This window comes from Megalobrama amblycephala, linkage group LG14 (assembly GCF_018812025.1).
Source record: "Megalobrama amblycephala isolate DHTTF-2021 linkage group LG14, ASM1881202v1, whole genome shotgun sequence".
NCBI lineage: Eukaryota > Metazoa > Chordata > Actinopteri > Cypriniformes > Xenocyprididae > Megalobrama > Megalobrama amblycephala.
The window spans coordinates 11,742,922-11,759,571 of NC_063057.1; the positions used below are offsets into that span (position 1 = coordinate 11,742,922).

General features: G+C 37.4%; 1 protein-coding gene across 3 annotated transcripts in view; it reads right to left on the reverse strand.

Moving 5' to 3' along the window:
* Window positions 1-16,159, reverse strand: part of hmga2 (high mobility group AT-hook 2) — a 34,909-nt gene extending 18,750 nt beyond the window's left edge. The window contains exons 1-4 of one of the 3 annotated variants that reach the window (XM_048156069.1): window positions 15,110-16,159; window positions 11,911-11,997; window positions 6,383-6,433; window positions 5,435-5,694 (exon numbers count right to left, since the gene is read on the reverse strand). In XM_048156069.1, the coding sequence (XP_048012026.1) occupies window positions 5,650-5,694; window positions 6,383-6,433; window positions 11,911-11,997; window positions 15,110-15,232 (306 nt within the window). In that variant the 5' untranslated portion in view covers window positions 15,233-16,159 and the 3' untranslated portion in view covers window positions 5,435-5,649. Of the gene's footprint in view, window positions 1-5,434; window positions 5,695-6,382; window positions 6,434-11,910; window positions 12,071-15,109 lie in introns of those variants that run through there. The other 2 variants (XM_048156068.1, XM_048156071.1) reach the window with 2 other exon arrangements.
* Window positions 16,160-16,650: the final 491 nt, after the last annotated feature.

A 16,650-nucleotide genomic window follows, 5' to 3' on the forward strand; every position in this document is an offset into this window, starting at 1 on the left:
GTTGGCCTTTGCTTAACATAATATTACATTAACATTACTCTGGGTGAATCAAACGGAAAGAGAAGTCAGAGCAAGTTATTAAATTCTGATGAAATATTGTGAAAAAAATGTTTTTGAATTATGTGCTTTGATGAATCATACATCAAGAACATGTATTAAGAAAGTAAATAGGCTCAGTTTTAATTTTATGTTGACATAAACATAGTAGCCCATGTAGACGCCCATGTAGACACCCGTATGACTCAACATGGAGTTTCACTGTGGCGTTCTTCAAACATTTGGATTTGTTTACAAGTATAAATAAAGCTGACAGAATCTTACTATTTCAGTCCCATTTAGTGTGGAATAGGAAATGCGAGGAAAAACAGGCTGAAAGACCAAGCGTATAGTCCAAGCCATTGACTCAGAGCAGGACAGGACCTCAGCTGACTGCCGAGTCTCCTGCCTAGAAACGCCCGGGGGGCCAAGTTCAATATTTTGCCCAGGAGGCTCACGAAGGCTATAAAAAGGTTTTGATGTTTGACACCAAATTCCCATCACAATACCCTCCTCCCGCCTCACACATGGACACATTAAGAAAGGGAAGAAGGGGGAAAAAAAAGAGAGAAAATATCTTTTCACACTTTGGCAGAGACTGAGGGTTTTCCGAGCCTCCCCACCAGATCGAGACAGTTGGATGACTCCCAATCGCAGCCCTTGTTCCCCTCAAAACGCAGAGCGCCTCCCCTCATCCTTGCCAGACTCTCCCTCCCATTTCCCTCGGCTCTGATTCCACTCCTCACCACCTGACAACACTGTCTGTCCTTCAGCCAAAAGCAGCAGATCCTTGTGTGAGATGAGAGAGAACTTCCTCCCCACCGTCTCCTGTCCTCCGCTCATTTGTGCCTCTTCATTTATTCATTCACTCATTTCCTCGTCTCTTCCTAGTAGAAATCCAAGCGATAGGTTTACAACGTCCCAATTCGTTTTTTACCCTCTAATTTGGCAGCAGCTACAAGCTGGAGAGCAACCTGCTCAGATGTTTGCGAAGACGTTGTGATCCAACAAACATTGGTGGAAAGAACCACCTGGGAAGGGAAGAGCGAGTATGAATCAAGGCGCTGTCGTCAACCTCATATCAAAGGAATTCTTGGCGTAAAATGAGGAGGACATCATAACGTCAACCTCTTGGCCAGAACGTTTGAATGCATGTGACATCCCTCACGGTTTGAAGACGCCATGGGAAGTAAATCTATTGTCTTTGCCGGCATTCCCACTTATTGCTGTGGTAACAAACAGGCAGGGCTGTTGGCTAAGTGAGCACTAACACTTGAAGGGCCGTGCAGGCCTAGAGAGAGCACAAAAAGAGGCAAGAACTTCTCCCTTCTTTGCTATAGTCTCGCTTGCAGAGGAACCAAACGAGTAAACACGCTGGACACCGGCCAGTTGGCAAAAAGGGAACTGCAGTGCACAACTGAATAATGTTAGCTGTTTGAGGACAGAGATAGTCCGTTCCAATACGCCCCCACCTCCGCAACACAGTGCGGCTTGTCCGCTTGGCACAGCGGACCCGGTCCATCTCCGCACCTGTGCAGGAGGAGCACCCGGAAAAGGAAGAGGGGGGCAATAAATCAGTCTTTTGGCTGCTGAAGCAAATCTAGCAGATAACATTACGCCTGGTGCAGGGGATCTGCAGAATGCTCCCTATAGCAGGACTTCCTGTTGGCCTGATTTATAAATAACAAACAGACTAGAGCAAAAACAAGTAGTAATAATGCAATTCTACACCAAGTGAATGGAATTATTTAAGAAGTCTGAGCAATATATATATGGACAATTCAGGATTTATTCACAATGGTTTTGGTGGTGGTATGAAATTATGCAAGTTTGTGAATATTGCTATCATTTAAATGTCATTTTTATTTGGCCCTTTAGTTTTCCAAACAATGCATCACTTTTGTAGCTTCATGAAAAATAATATTCTATGAGTTATTATTAAATTAAATTATTATGTTAATTATTTTTATTTCACAGCTGGCACAGCTACATAAGGATTCTATAATTCAATGCAAAAAAACGTGTCCTCCCTCATAGTGATACGAATAAAAGTTGTTCTAAAATGATTTTGAGATATTTATTTCACTGTCACAAATATGTATACATTGATTTTGTATCTTTTTTTTAATCTTACCTTATCTAGATAGATAGATAGATCAATATTTCTTGTGTTCATTCAATGAAAAATGTGTCTATTTTTTAAAAAATGCTTTTCATTACATTAAACTTTTTACATTACTTGACATTAAAAAGGCTTTAAACTTTTATTTCAGAGCAAATACATAAAATAAAAACTAATTATGATATGATTTTAGCTATAATACACAGCCTTGAGCATAATCTCTATACACTTAAAATTAAAACTGATTAAAGTTTATTACAATTTTAATATTTTGTGTGGATGGAATTTAACAACTGATGAGCTGAACATGGCAGTCTGCTGAGAACAATGAATTCCTTTTGTATAAATATTCCTGTTATCAAGATAAACAACTCAAGGTCTTAGAACAACTTTTATTCTCAACAGTCTGGGGGAGGACAGTTTTTTGCAGCGAACCAGTATCCTCACATAGCAGCTGTGCCACCTGCGAAATTTTATTTTAAGAATCCCAAACCATTCTACATCCTCTGGCTGCTGGATTTCCTGTTTGAAAGCATGATGCTCAATGCATCCATCTCAACAGGGGTCATTTTGAAGCTGACGAATGCCTTGGATGGATGAACCAGTCTTGGTGAGCTTTTGGTAAGTGTCTTAAATGTCTACGGTGGAATGAACATGATTAAACCATTTTTTTTTTCTTTTCTCAAAGCCAGAGCCACCTTCCACTATTAACCATTTAGGGGGGTGGAGATACTTAGTTGGGGGAGGGGGACAAAGGAAAACATTCCAGCGGCCCCTTGTAGCCAAAAAGGATATGCTATAATTAGTTCCAGGAGGGCGAGCAGTAGCTGAATGAAGAAAACTGACTTGTTTATCTAGAAGAGGAATGGCAAAACTCTTGTCAAGTCCACCCTGTGTATGTGGAGACCGCCGCGCAGACCCTCGGCCATGTTAATTCATCGGTGACATGCTAAACAGATCATAACCCACACACAATGACCCATACAAGAGGACGGAGGGCTGCAGACGCACACGTTTCCCATTGCCCATTCATAAAAAAGGAGACAGGAAGACAAAAAATGTTGGTTTTCTGCCTCAGACTGCATTGGCTGAACTCAATAAAGCCTTGGCACACATCTAGAGATGCAGGGCTTGTTCTTTTTTTTCAGAGACCCAAACGTTCCGATCGGAGTGTTATCTCTCTCTCTCTGCTTTCCATCTCTGACTCATTATCATTCATACACTTGGCCGTAAGTTCATCTCGGACTCATTCACAGGATGTCATACCACTATGCCCACTCCACATTCAGGATGTTTGTAGAATGACTACAGCCTGATGAATATGCCTCCAGATTCACACCAGCTTGTAACACTCAAATCAACTGCAACATGTGTCTATGTGCAACAGAAAAAAAGCTCTCGACCATAGAAAGTAGAAGTGCAGAAACTGTTAATAAACTGTTAAAAAATGTTAATTTTCACTTTGCACTTTAGTTTAGGGTCCAATTCTCAGTATTAACTAGTTGTTTATTAGCATGCATATTACTAGGATATTGGCTGTTTTTTAGTACTTATAAAGCACATATTAATGCCTTATTCTGCATGACCTTATTCTACATTCATTAATCCTACTACACAATACCTAAACTTAACTACTACCTTACTAACTACTAAAAAGCAGTAATTAAGAGTGACCTAATTTTCTTCAGAATTTTTTTTCCTTTGTAAAATTGCAGTTTAAAAAATAAAATTAAGGGGAAAAAAACATGAAAAAATGATAAAGAAATCTTAGCATTTAATGAAAAATACCAGCAAAAATTTTGATGAAAATTTTTAATTTGCAGCTAAAGGATGTCTTACCCAAAAGAAAATGGTTGAAAGAGCCGGTGGATTTGTTTTTCCAGAGGGTAAAATTTATTACACTTCCAAGAAAAAAATCTCTTATTCGCAGTCAGCCCTTGCTTAAGTCTAGTTAACCTTTGACCCATAATAGCTTGTGCTTCAATCAGGAAGACAAACAATTATTTTTTGGTTATATGCCTTTAAAGATGTACTCTGAAAAATGGCTGATATGGAATCTTAAACTTCATACTGAAGGATGCAAAGTTTTGGTGGATAATTGATTAACTTCCTCTGCAACCAAGACAAAAAAATTAGCAAGCTAGTAATGTGATTATTATCATTTTAAACAATCACTTTAAACAAAAGTACAATCAATGTGTAGAATGTTTATAATAAGAAAAAAATGTCCTCTTTTCTTTGCTATTTCTATTGCTGTGTGAGGAAAACCATTTACGAGTTCTACTTAGCATCTACAAAGTATATTACTCCATTATCTATTTGTTTAAGACTAACTGACATCAATGTGTGGGTGGATCAAGCGTGTGTGTGTGCGTGTATGTGTGCGTGGGAGTGTGTACCTGCCATCATGAAAGGGCAGCCGAACGCACCTTTGGGCATTGGTACAAAGGAAACAGGGCAATAAATGTAAACTTTATCAGTTCAGTCCAAAGAATTCAGCCTTTAAACTCTCAATCTCACAAACTCATTTAAACAGACACTTCTAGATCATGTTTTACCCTGGTATGTGGTAAAACGGCTTTTCAGGTTAGAGGCATTGGTTTTGCAGCAATTAAATTTCAATTGTTTCACTTACAACAGTGCTTAAATGGACAAATTAGGGATGTGCAAAACATATTTTCAAAATGGGCATTTTTCTCTGATGGACAGGCTGCATTAAAAACACAAAACTGTGGTGACCAAAAAAGGAAAAAACAAAAAACAAAAAAAAACAAAAGAGAAAATCTAGATGATCTAATTGACCTACAAATCCTTTTCTGTCCTATACTTCACAATCCACATGTGAATAAAGTCCAAAAAAAGCACAAAAAAAGCATTAAAAAAAGCATGAGCAAGGATCTTGCATTCTAGAGATGCTCCTTTAAGACTGCCCTCATTCTCTGACCCATCTAACCCTTTGCGTGTCTAATAAAGATTACGTTTCTGTCCTAAAACAGTCCGACGTGGCGAGTACAAGCTGAACTTTAGCATGTTAGCTATAGGGGCTCAGCCGAGACTTGGAGGTAAAGGGTGTTTTGGAACAGCTCGGCTCACATGTGACTCAAATTGCATTCCTGGATGATAGAGTCAGATGGGGCATGTTTTCCTCCAATACAAATGTACTCATTTCTGAATTGAACAAATAATTTCAGACATCCCCCTCTCCCACCATATGCGATTTCATGCAACTATTTTGAACTGCTTAATGAAATGACACTTAAGATCCAAGAATTTGATAATAAAATAGCTGACTTTAAACATTTGCACACGGTATATCAAATCTGTTCCGTCACTTTCCTTAAAACGTATAGAGAATTCAGATGTGACACACTTCTGAATGTGTGTCTAGGGGCCTCGGAATGCTTTGCTTTTCCTGTCTGCCTGAGAAAAATCCATAAGGACACAGAGTCGGCATGCCACAAAGGGTTCATTCTCTCCATATCTCCCCGCAGTTATCCTGGTGGCACTTTTAACTGCCTGCAGGTTTGCTCCTCCAGCTATCAATCAAACGTGACATTTGCAGGCTGATAAACACTGCAAAATTCAGGTTTTCTGAGAAATTCTTGGATTAAAACTGAATTAAAACAACTAAACAAAACAATTGCACAATTTCCACAATCTGTTGAACATTGGTGATCAACTGAATAAGTAACATGTACATAACTGTACATATATATATATATATATATATATATATATATATATATATATATATATATATATATATACATACACACACACACACACACACACACACACACATATATATATACACATACAGTGTAATTTAAAAAAAAAATGTTTTTGGTAAAAAAAATCCCTCTGTAAAGTAATGCATGAATATAATCATGCTTTTCTACAACAGTGTCGGTAAATACATTTTTTTGCATTGTTACATTTATGTTGGTGTGTCAGTAATAAATCCATGACTGCACATATAAGCAACATGAAAAGCACAACTTTTCATCAGTTGTTTGATCATTATGTAAATTAAATTAATAATAAGTAAACTTTTTGTAAAATATAGTGGAAAATAAAAATAAAATACTAATAAAATGGAAGTTTTTCCAAAGTATTTGCAACATGGTGATACGCTGCAATGCTAATTAATTTTTATGGATAGTTTTGTAAGGTATATAGGATCATGCTGCAATGGATGTGTCCAACTAATGTAAACAAACTCACCCATTTCCTGGGTCTTCCTCTAGGTCTTTTCTCCCCTGTGGTCTCAGCTTTCTGCAAATGCCAACAACCATGAATTAGTGGCCGGTATTTCATCAAGTGCTTTAAACAAATTTTTCAGGCACACAATTTGTCACAAGCAGAGTCATTTTCATATATGGCCACAAAAGGAGAAGGTGAAATGCTAGGGTTCCATTTTCTTCTAATGCTTTTAATACATAAAGAGTTTGTAAGGTATATCCGGGCCTCCAACAATGAACTCCGTTGCCCGAGTTCCTGGTCTGTGCAGCGTAATATTTCACTAGAGGAATTTTATGCCATTCAAGTGTAAATAAGAGCACCATTATCAGCAAAACCACCCAGATAAGGGCCATGAAAGACAGTTATGGGGTTTCAATCACAGCGGCTCCAACTTAATAACAGGGGTCCATTGAAGTACACTGTAAAAATAAAACACCTTAAAGGAAAATGTCTTTAACATCAAAAAAGTCTTGCACCAGCCTGTTGCTAAAGTTGTTTGACAGTAGATTCTTCCATTAATAACATTTAAGAGGCAAGTTTTCTCAACCGTATGAGCCAGAAGACCAGCATAGGATTTCCCAGACATTTTGTGTTGTTTAAGCAACAATCCTGCCGCCTTCTGAAATTGTAAGTGAAATAATTTGACAGGTGGAAGCAGGAGAGTCTTTCCCTGGGGGTTTGAATGGTGGTGCCTTCCCGCCATGGTCGAAGACAATTAACAAGACAAGACACGTCTTCATTATTTATAGGATATAAAGTTTTCTTCTGGCCTAGGGCTTTTGTCATGCAGAGCCCTGCAGGAAACCTTACTCAAATCATCAAACATCTATGAATTCTGCGAATGAACTAGGAAGGGTAGGTGTCAAAGGTATCATGTTTGTTAGCAGAGTACACCCAATTAGGTGAGATACAAATCAATGCTGGTACAGTATGCGTCTAACCTATTAAAAACACCACCATGCTTAAGCATTACGCTAATCTGAGAGAGTTACCAAGGTGGTGGCATGAATCCAGAATCATGAGAGTATATTTAAGTGGTGTATGTCAAAGTCAAGACACGTGGATCTATAAATGCATAGCTGACATTATATAAAATGTATTTAGTAATTAATAAAAATAGCTGATTCAGTTTGTATCATAAGCGAGTAATTCATTCAGTTTTTCATTTAGTTTGCAATGTTGTTATTGTTAACTAAAACTATTAAAATAGTTTTCAGAAATTAAAATAGAGCTGAAACAAAACAAAATATAAATATTAGAGGAAAACTGAAACCTTAAAAAGGTTGAAAAATGAAAAAGAAAATTAGAAAAGGACATAAAATTACTAAAACTGAAAATATAAAAATAAAAGGTAATTCAAAATATTAAATAAATACTATAATAGTATATAAATAATACTAAAATAACACTGCGAATTGGATCAATGGGGAATTGGATCAGATTCAGTAGAATGATTTTTTTTCATGAATTACTAAGCTAGGGAAGATATCCAGATTTTACAGTAAATTACTTACATTTTGGTCTTTCCTCACACAAAACAACATGGTATATGGCTTCAGTAGACTTGAAATATCAATTCATATAGGCCACTTTTTTTAGTAATTCTGAAAAAAAGATTTACAGACCCACTCTCTGCTTCTCTTTCATTATATTCTTAAAAAAAAAAAATCACCTTTTGTGTAAACAAAAAAATACCTTTAAGGATACAACAGACTGCCACTTGGGCTGTAGCCTTAAAGGGACAACTTTGTACCTTATTTACACCGTCTGGGCTTTTTGGGCCGATTCAGCATGTTGAATCAGCGTCAGACCATCGGTGAAGGAGAGAACTCTGATTGGCTGTTCAGCTTAGCGAACGAGTCGGTGCATGAGAATAAAAGCAAAAGTGGTGAAAGTGAGTAAAGAATTCAAGATGGTAGACAGAAGGCTGTTTTAAATTACATCATCAAGAATATTTTCATAATAACATGACCCAACTGGAATGAAGAAAGTGATCAGCGTGATTGATATTCAAAATGGCAAGCGCTGCTTTGTTTACGGTTTGTAACCTTTTTGATTGACGAAAATAGTCTATTGATATCTGCTGAAATGGACAGATATTTACTTACATGCACATGCTTGTTGACAGTGCCTTTAGTCTGTTTGGTGTGTTCAAGCACAGCTTTTCATCCAAGACACAGTCTACAAGAGGCGATAACACAGTCGGCTTTCGCCGCCGCTAGTTCTTTGACGTCGGCATGGTGTGTCCCGGACTTAATACGTTCATAGTAGTACCTTAGGTGCACATAGAACTACTCTAAGGTGCTAATTTGCATCTTTTAGGAGTAGATAAGGTACAAAGTTATCCCTTTAAGGGTACTGCCCCATGCAGTGACAAGGGTACAATTTTTGCACATTTTTTTCTGACAGAAGAAAGAAATGAGGGTGAGTAAATGATGAAGGAATTTTCTTTTTTGGGGTGAACTATAAACCCTTTAAACCCGTATTCTCATCCACGGTGGGAATACTTCAGCAACGACTTCTACAATGCATCTCTGTCTGTTGTGTTTTGTGTTATGTGTTCAGTCCTGTTTGGGTCAGTCTGTTTGCCCTGACTAAGTATGCAGGTATTGTCAAGGCTCACATTACCACTTCTTCAACAAGCAGAGTTTGTTTTGAATACCCCAAGGACACATCGCCGTTCTGCAAAGGCATGATGGACTGGCGAAACATAAGCCTGAGCATCATAGTTCACGCCACAGGCAGTCACTAAGAAAGGACACAGAGGCAGCCATGGGTCAGCGGTTAGCCTGAGTCCGGCAACCAATTTTGTGTCCTACACACTTCCTCAGATGTTTATGGGATTGAAAAGGAGTAGAAATTTGATGTCAGTGTGCTGTGCTTATAATGATTTGCAAAGACTCTCAAAGACACAAACCCTTTAACCTCACCTCTTCTTGTCTGCGTCTTTCTCAGTGTCTCTGTCTGTCTTTCTCGGACCAATCAGTGTCTCCCTACCCTCGGTCCTCTGTTGGGGATGCTGCATTTTTAATCAGGAGATTTAATGGTCTGCAAGTCGACACCCTGATCAATTAATCATGTCTGTGTTTGCGTGTCTCGTCCAGCCATGTCCCGTGTCCACGGCAGACACGAGCCCGGGCGCTCGCTGTCCTCTTCGACACCAGGACATCCTGGCATGCGTGTGAGGCTGGGGACAAGGCCATCTCTCATTAATGGAAAGGGAGGGGCAGTCTCGCTTCTGCCAAACCCACTTTTGCGAATGGAGAGTTTAAAATTAGCCCCCTGGTGCCCCGTATCAAGTTCCAACAATGTCTGGTCAACGGAAAATATTCCGGCTAGTCATTAGGGCCTATGAATTGACCAAAATGATCGTAGCAGGGCGGAAATGGTCTGATTATATGTCTTGACAGCTAAAACCGTGTACCATTGAGGTATATCATGGCCTGTTTAGCCTGGAATGTTCATATGATACCAGTTCTGTGGGTTCTTTAGTGCAATTAAGAGCTAACAATGTCAGAATCTTTAATGCGTAAATTAAATTGAATTATTTATTGACTGCTACATGACTGTCATGAACTGGGAGGTTTTTGTTTATTTCTTGCATTGTCTCAAGGCATTATCTATCTATCAATCTATAAATAGAGGGTCGTAAAAGTGGTAGGAGACACAGACGATGACTGATTTTGGGTGGGAAAGCAAATCTTTTGAGAAGTGTCTCTATTGCCGAATTTGGCTCCTTTCATCTTGGTAGAATATTCAGTCCACTGTATATCATAACAAAGTTAAATGAGATGAAATAGTATTACACTAGCAGAAAATTTCTCAAGCTTTTCAAAGCGAGCCTGTGACTGTATACAGTGGTACATTACTGCGAAAAGAGAGTGGTCAGGGCTGTCACTGAGTTATTAACGCAGGCTAATTCCGCAAGTAGACATCTCAGCTCCCCTCGACGGCTCAGAGATGAGAATAACACAGTAATGCTTTTAAAAACCAAACGCACTGACAGTTGAGGGGACTTCCCACAAACATATGCCAGACTAGACCACACACACAAGCACGGCTGAAATGTTAATGACTTCATTACAAAACGCTTGCCAGAACAATCCCTCTTTAAAGGCATTCCCAATACATAAACAGAATTCAGCAATTACAAATGCTGACAGTCACATTCGGCTAAAACTGATGCACACCAACTAAAATGTATGTGCTGTGATTTGCTTTTCTGTTTACATGGGCATTAGTAAGGAATGGGAACAGAGTTCGTTTGGCAATATGCAACAGTGCATGCTCTATACTCCCTGAGCAGAGTATACTCTTCATGCACGCTCGTGTGTATGCCTGCATGTTTGTGGTTCTCTCACAAATGCGTGGTCATTTGCCTAAGGCGAGACAGAGAGAGAGTATTTATGTGTGTAGAATTCACTGCTACTTTTAGGTGTGTAGGTCAGCAGGACTCCCCCTGCCACATTACTGAAGCTTAGTGTTAACTGCTCTGCTGAAACACAGAGCAAAGGGGTTCGGGTCACTGCGGTCCGTTCACATAGGCAACACTGAGGCTTTATGATTGAGACATCAAGAAGGCAGCCCTCAACATTCACACATACCCTCAGATGTTGACACATCTGACACGCTTTTAAATGTTCCTGACACATTTCTGATAAATGATTCATAAAAATGGAGAATAGATACATAGATAGATAGATAGATAGACAGACAGACAGACAGACAGACAGACAGACAGGCAGATAGATAGATAGATAGATAGATAGATAGATAGATAGATAGATAGATAAAACAAAAGAACGATAAAATGATAGATAGACAGACAGACAGACACAGACAGTACTATCTGACATTCAAATGAAAGATGGATAGGCAGACAAATTTGACAATCGAACAACAGATAGAAAGATAGATACACTGATAGAATGATAGATAGAATGATAGACAGACCGATAGAACAATAAAATTATACATAGAACAATAAAACAATAGATAGAATGATAAAATGGTAGATAGAACGATAGATAGAACAATACAATAGATAAAAGAGATTGAACGATAGATAAAATGATAGAACGATAAATAGATACAATGACAGATAATGATAGAACGATAGAAAGAACAATAGGCAGACCGATAGAACGATAAAACGATAGATAGAATGATCGATCGATAGATAGAACGATAAAATGATAGATAGATAGAATAATCGATAGATAGAACGATAAAGTGATAGATAGAATGATAAAATGATAGAACGATTGATAGATAGAACGATAGATAGAATACGATAAAATAATAATACGATAGATAGAATGGTAGAATGATACGATAGAATGATACGATACAACGACAGACAGATAGAATGATAGAATTATAGGTAGAATTATAGACCGACAGATAGATAGATAGATAGATAGATAGATAGATAGATACATAGATAGATAGATGTATTTGTGTGAGTTTGTTTGTGACTGCTAAGGTGCAGAAAGTTGCTTGTTTCTCACCTTCTGCGCTGCTTTGGAGGGGCCCTTGTTCTTGCTTCCTTTGGGGCGTCCCCTCGGTCGTTTGGGGACAGGCTCTCCTGTAGGTTCCTGAAGAGGAGAGGAGGTGAACTTAGGCCATGAGGACAGGAAACAAAGCCACGGGCTACAGCCGCTCCACATTCTATCAGCAAACCAAGTGCCATTTTTTGGAAGAAAGCACAAGCACACTTTTCAAGCCAATTTTAAGGTTTCAAAATGATAATATATTTGCTCAAAATGACACCAAACGTATTTGGACACTTTCTGGTTGTCAGACATTAGTGGATCATGTTCAGAGTTAATGTGATGAGCTACACCTGTGGTTACTCTGCTGTGAAATTGACATCATAAGTTCATACATACGCTAAAAATGCTTTAAAACAATTGTAAAAATAGCTTAGTAAAGTGCAGGTGCCACAGAAATTAAAACATTTGAAATGTGGCTTGAGTGTCCAAATAGTTTTCTGAGACCACTCTATACCCTTCTGCACTCTCCCCCCTCCTCTCAAAGAAGACAGGGTTCCTTTCAAGCATACACACATTTACTGGTGCTCTCCCATTCACTTGGTGCTTTATGAGTCAAGACCAAAACGGACAAAGTTGTGTGTCTATATGTAAGCACACAGGAAAAACAACTAAAGGTAACTTTAATTCCTGCACAGACAACAAAACATTTTTACAATACAACTTTTTAGCCTTGTAAACATTTATGTGATTAACAACAGACTTCTTTCAAATAGTTTTACTTATATTTGCCTGCATATATTGACTATATTAACCATAAAGCGACTTTTACCTTACCCTGAAGTAACAACAACAGCACTTGCTATGTTACTATGCACACACACGCAAATTTTTGAATTTTTTTTTTTTTTCCATACATGCAACATCTTTATATTTGGTGACTGATTGACTTATTTTTAACCCCACTTGCCAGCTCATCCTGATGGCTATATTTGCAATTAGAGGTATTGCAGAGAGTCACTGCTGAGTTACTTAAGATAGTGAATCACATCCTCTAACCACAAACACTCAAAACAAGAATTTTGAAGGATGTGGTCATGACTAAACAGTTAGATGTTCAGTGACACGCTTGTTGTTATAGTAACCACTGCTCACATCAACAGGTACATTTAAAATAGCCACTATAATCTCTATATGCAAAAATATATATATATTTTTTTTCTTTGAAAGATGTCTCTTATGCTCTTCAATGCTGCATTTATTTAATCAAAAATACATTAAAACAGTAATATTGCAAGATATTATAACAAATTAAAAGAACTGTTTTGTATTTGAATATACTTTGAAATGTAATTTATTCCTGTGATTGCAAAACTGAATTCTCAGCATCATTACTGCAGTCTTCAGTGTCACATGATCCTTCAGAAATCACTCTAAGTAACTAAGTAACTAAGTAACGTTACTCATTATCAGGTAACGTTTCTTATTTTTATTATTATCAATGCTGAAAACAGTTGTGCTGCTTACATTTTTGTTTTACTTTTTTTTTCAGGATTCTTTGATGAATAGAAAGTTCAATGAACAGCATTTATTTGCATTTATTAATTAAATGTATTAAAGCATTTATTAAATGGAAATCTTTTGTAAGATTTTAAATGTCTTCACTGTCACTTTTGATCAATTTAATGCATCCTCAATATATTTCATATATCACAAATGTTTGAATTCAGTATCATTGTTTCCACAAAAACGTTAAACAGCAAAAACTGTTTTAAACATTGATAATAATAATAATAATAATAATAATAAATGTTTCTTGAGCAGCAAATCAGCATATTAGAATGATTTCTGAAGGATCATGTGACACTGAAGACTGGATTAATGCTACTAATGGCTGTTTATTAAAATAGAAAACATTATTTTAAATTGTAATATTTCACAATATTACTGCTTTTACTGTATTTTTTTTATTAAATAAACGCAGCCTTGGTGAGTATAATAGATGACTTTCAAAAACATTAAATTTTTTAGTTTCCAAACTTTTGACAGGTACTGTATATATATAATCTTTCAGTCTATATATATATATATATATATATATATATATATATATATATATATATATATATATAAAACAAATTTTGTTATGACTGATGAAAGATTTCTAAAGCAAACTGACTTTGATCTCATCACATCAACAGAGGATCCTGTAGTGCAGGCTATACATTTACGGCATTTAGCATTTAAAGTGTGTGCAATTTGGAATGCTATCTGCTATAAAGAAGTGCTTCCTGTACAAATGCAAACAAGTGCTACTCGTACAAAAAACCTAATAGCACATACAAGCTATACGTTCAGTCTGCAGGTATTCTCCACAAGAGAAATTCAAACGTAAAATGCAATCACAACCAAGCACTCAAACTTGATACTTCTGTCTAAAAACTTGATACTTCTGTCGAAAAACGCTGTGTAAAAAGTGGGAAGTTGACATCATGTTTCAAGCAGTGACAGCTGTGTCCATCAGTGTGCCATGCTTTAATTCATCAAAACTATTTTAAAGAAACGTTTTCTAATTCATCTATATTAATTGAAATGTTTGCACTTTTTAAAAGAAAAATGACATATTGCATGTCCATTTAAAGCATTAAAAGTAGTGAAGGTAAAACAGTGAAAATAAAATCATAATGTTGAATTAAAAAAAAAAAGTCTTGTTATATGTCAACTACCTATATAAACAAAGACATACATGAGACAGTGTACACGTACAAAAGGTTTGCAAATATGCATTACTTGCAAGCAATGTACAATACAATACAGTACACAAATTTAGATATAGTACAACTAGATAAAGGAAATTAATAAAATATATATATATTAAGAATAAGCTGAAAACCAGACTAAATTGGTTTGCTAGTCTCCCAAGCTGGTGTTTAGTTGGTTTAGGTCGCCAAATTGGTTAGTAGCTGAAAAGTGTCCAAATTCCCTTTAAAACCTGCAACCAGACCTGTTCGGGAGACCAGCAAACCAGCGTAGTCTGGTTTTAAAGCCGTTTTTGCAGCAGGGGTGCATGTAAATATATGAGCCATAAAGTGCGCGCGAAGAGTAATATAGTTACTCTAAGAATGTTTATTGAGCGGTCTAGCAAGGTTAAACACGTCCATTCCCAATTTAGTATATTAAATGTGTTAGTGGTGGAAGAAATAAGAGTCACACTGACCTGTTGCGGCTTCCTGGGTCTACCCGGTCCCCTCTTCTTTGGCTCGGCCGGGGCGGGCTCGGGCTCGGGCTGCTCCTGCGATCCTGAAGCTTCGCCGGCAGCTTCCTCGCCGCGCGCGCTCATCGTGTGTGTGAGTTCCAAATAGTCTCTCGCGCACCTTCTGTTCCTGCAGCACGAGCTCGCCGCCAGTCAGTCAGTGTCTCGCGCTCACCAGTGCGCGCTTATCAAAAACAATGCGTTTAAAACCGGTGCGCTCATGAAGGGGATGCAAAATGTAAATTAAAAGCGCGGTATTGTGAGAAGCACGTGCTGCCTCTTGGTTGAGAATTTGGCTCACACACTCTCTCACACACACACAGAGAGAGAGAGAGAGAGAGAGAGAGAAAATCTCCTCTGTAGAATTAAGTGGGGGTGGCTTTAGTAATAAAATAAGCCCAATGATCGATTGCAATTTGAACGAGACATTCGCAGAGGGAAGTGTGACAGTGCACTGTCAAATCCACGCTACTGCGGATTCAAGAATTTGCGGGGAAAGACTTTCTACGCGGATTGGTTTAAATAAAAAAATGGGGGCATTTTAAATGCATCCCTGCTGCCCACACGGAAATAAGTCCAGAGACTGGAGATGAGGATGAGGTATATACATTTAAAAAAAAAAAAAGAGAGAGGGGGGCGAAAATCACTTTTCCCGTGGGTGGATAACACGAGGAGGGAGGGGGCACGAAAGGCGCAAAAAAAGAGAGAGAGAAAATAATTGGACAACAGCCAGAGAAAACATGAGAAATACTAAGAGGAGAGACCACATTGAGACAAACTCACGTGTCCAGCACCATTCATGTTACTGGCTACGCTCCAGAAAGTTTAAAGACACAGCATAGTTCATAGACTGCTTGTTTGTTTGTTTGTTTGTTTAAAGAAATGTACTCAATACATAAACTTCATTTGGGATGTGCTCCGATTCTCCTCTTAAAGATCTGCTTTCTTAACTGTTTGCGATTCTTTTTGTATATTTTTTTCCTCAGGAATAAGAAAAAGTTTAGTATTGTAGTAGTACTTACCTCAGCAGACACACGATGAGATCATTTCAGATTTCAAAATTTTAGAGGTTGCATAATTGTGATACAAATTGCAAACAGTAAAGGAATATTAAATTAAAATAAAAAATGTGGTAGGCCTATTTTATCCATTCATTATTTTTTATAGCATTTACTAGTAAACACACACTTGTGTAGCTTATACATACATACATACATATATATATATATATATATATATATTGGAAAATACATATATAAAAAGTGTCCCAATCAACCTGAATTCACCCTATGTGTGTGTATATATATATATATATATATATATATATATATATATATATGTGTGTGTGTGTGTGTGTGTGTGTGTGTGTGTGTGTGTGTGTGTGGCTTTATATAGGCCTATATAAAAAATATCTCTATCTACGTTGTCATTTGAACAACCTATCAAATACAAGAGAACAGCAAATATAGTTCTTGATGGATTTAGAGTCTGGCATGACAAAAATA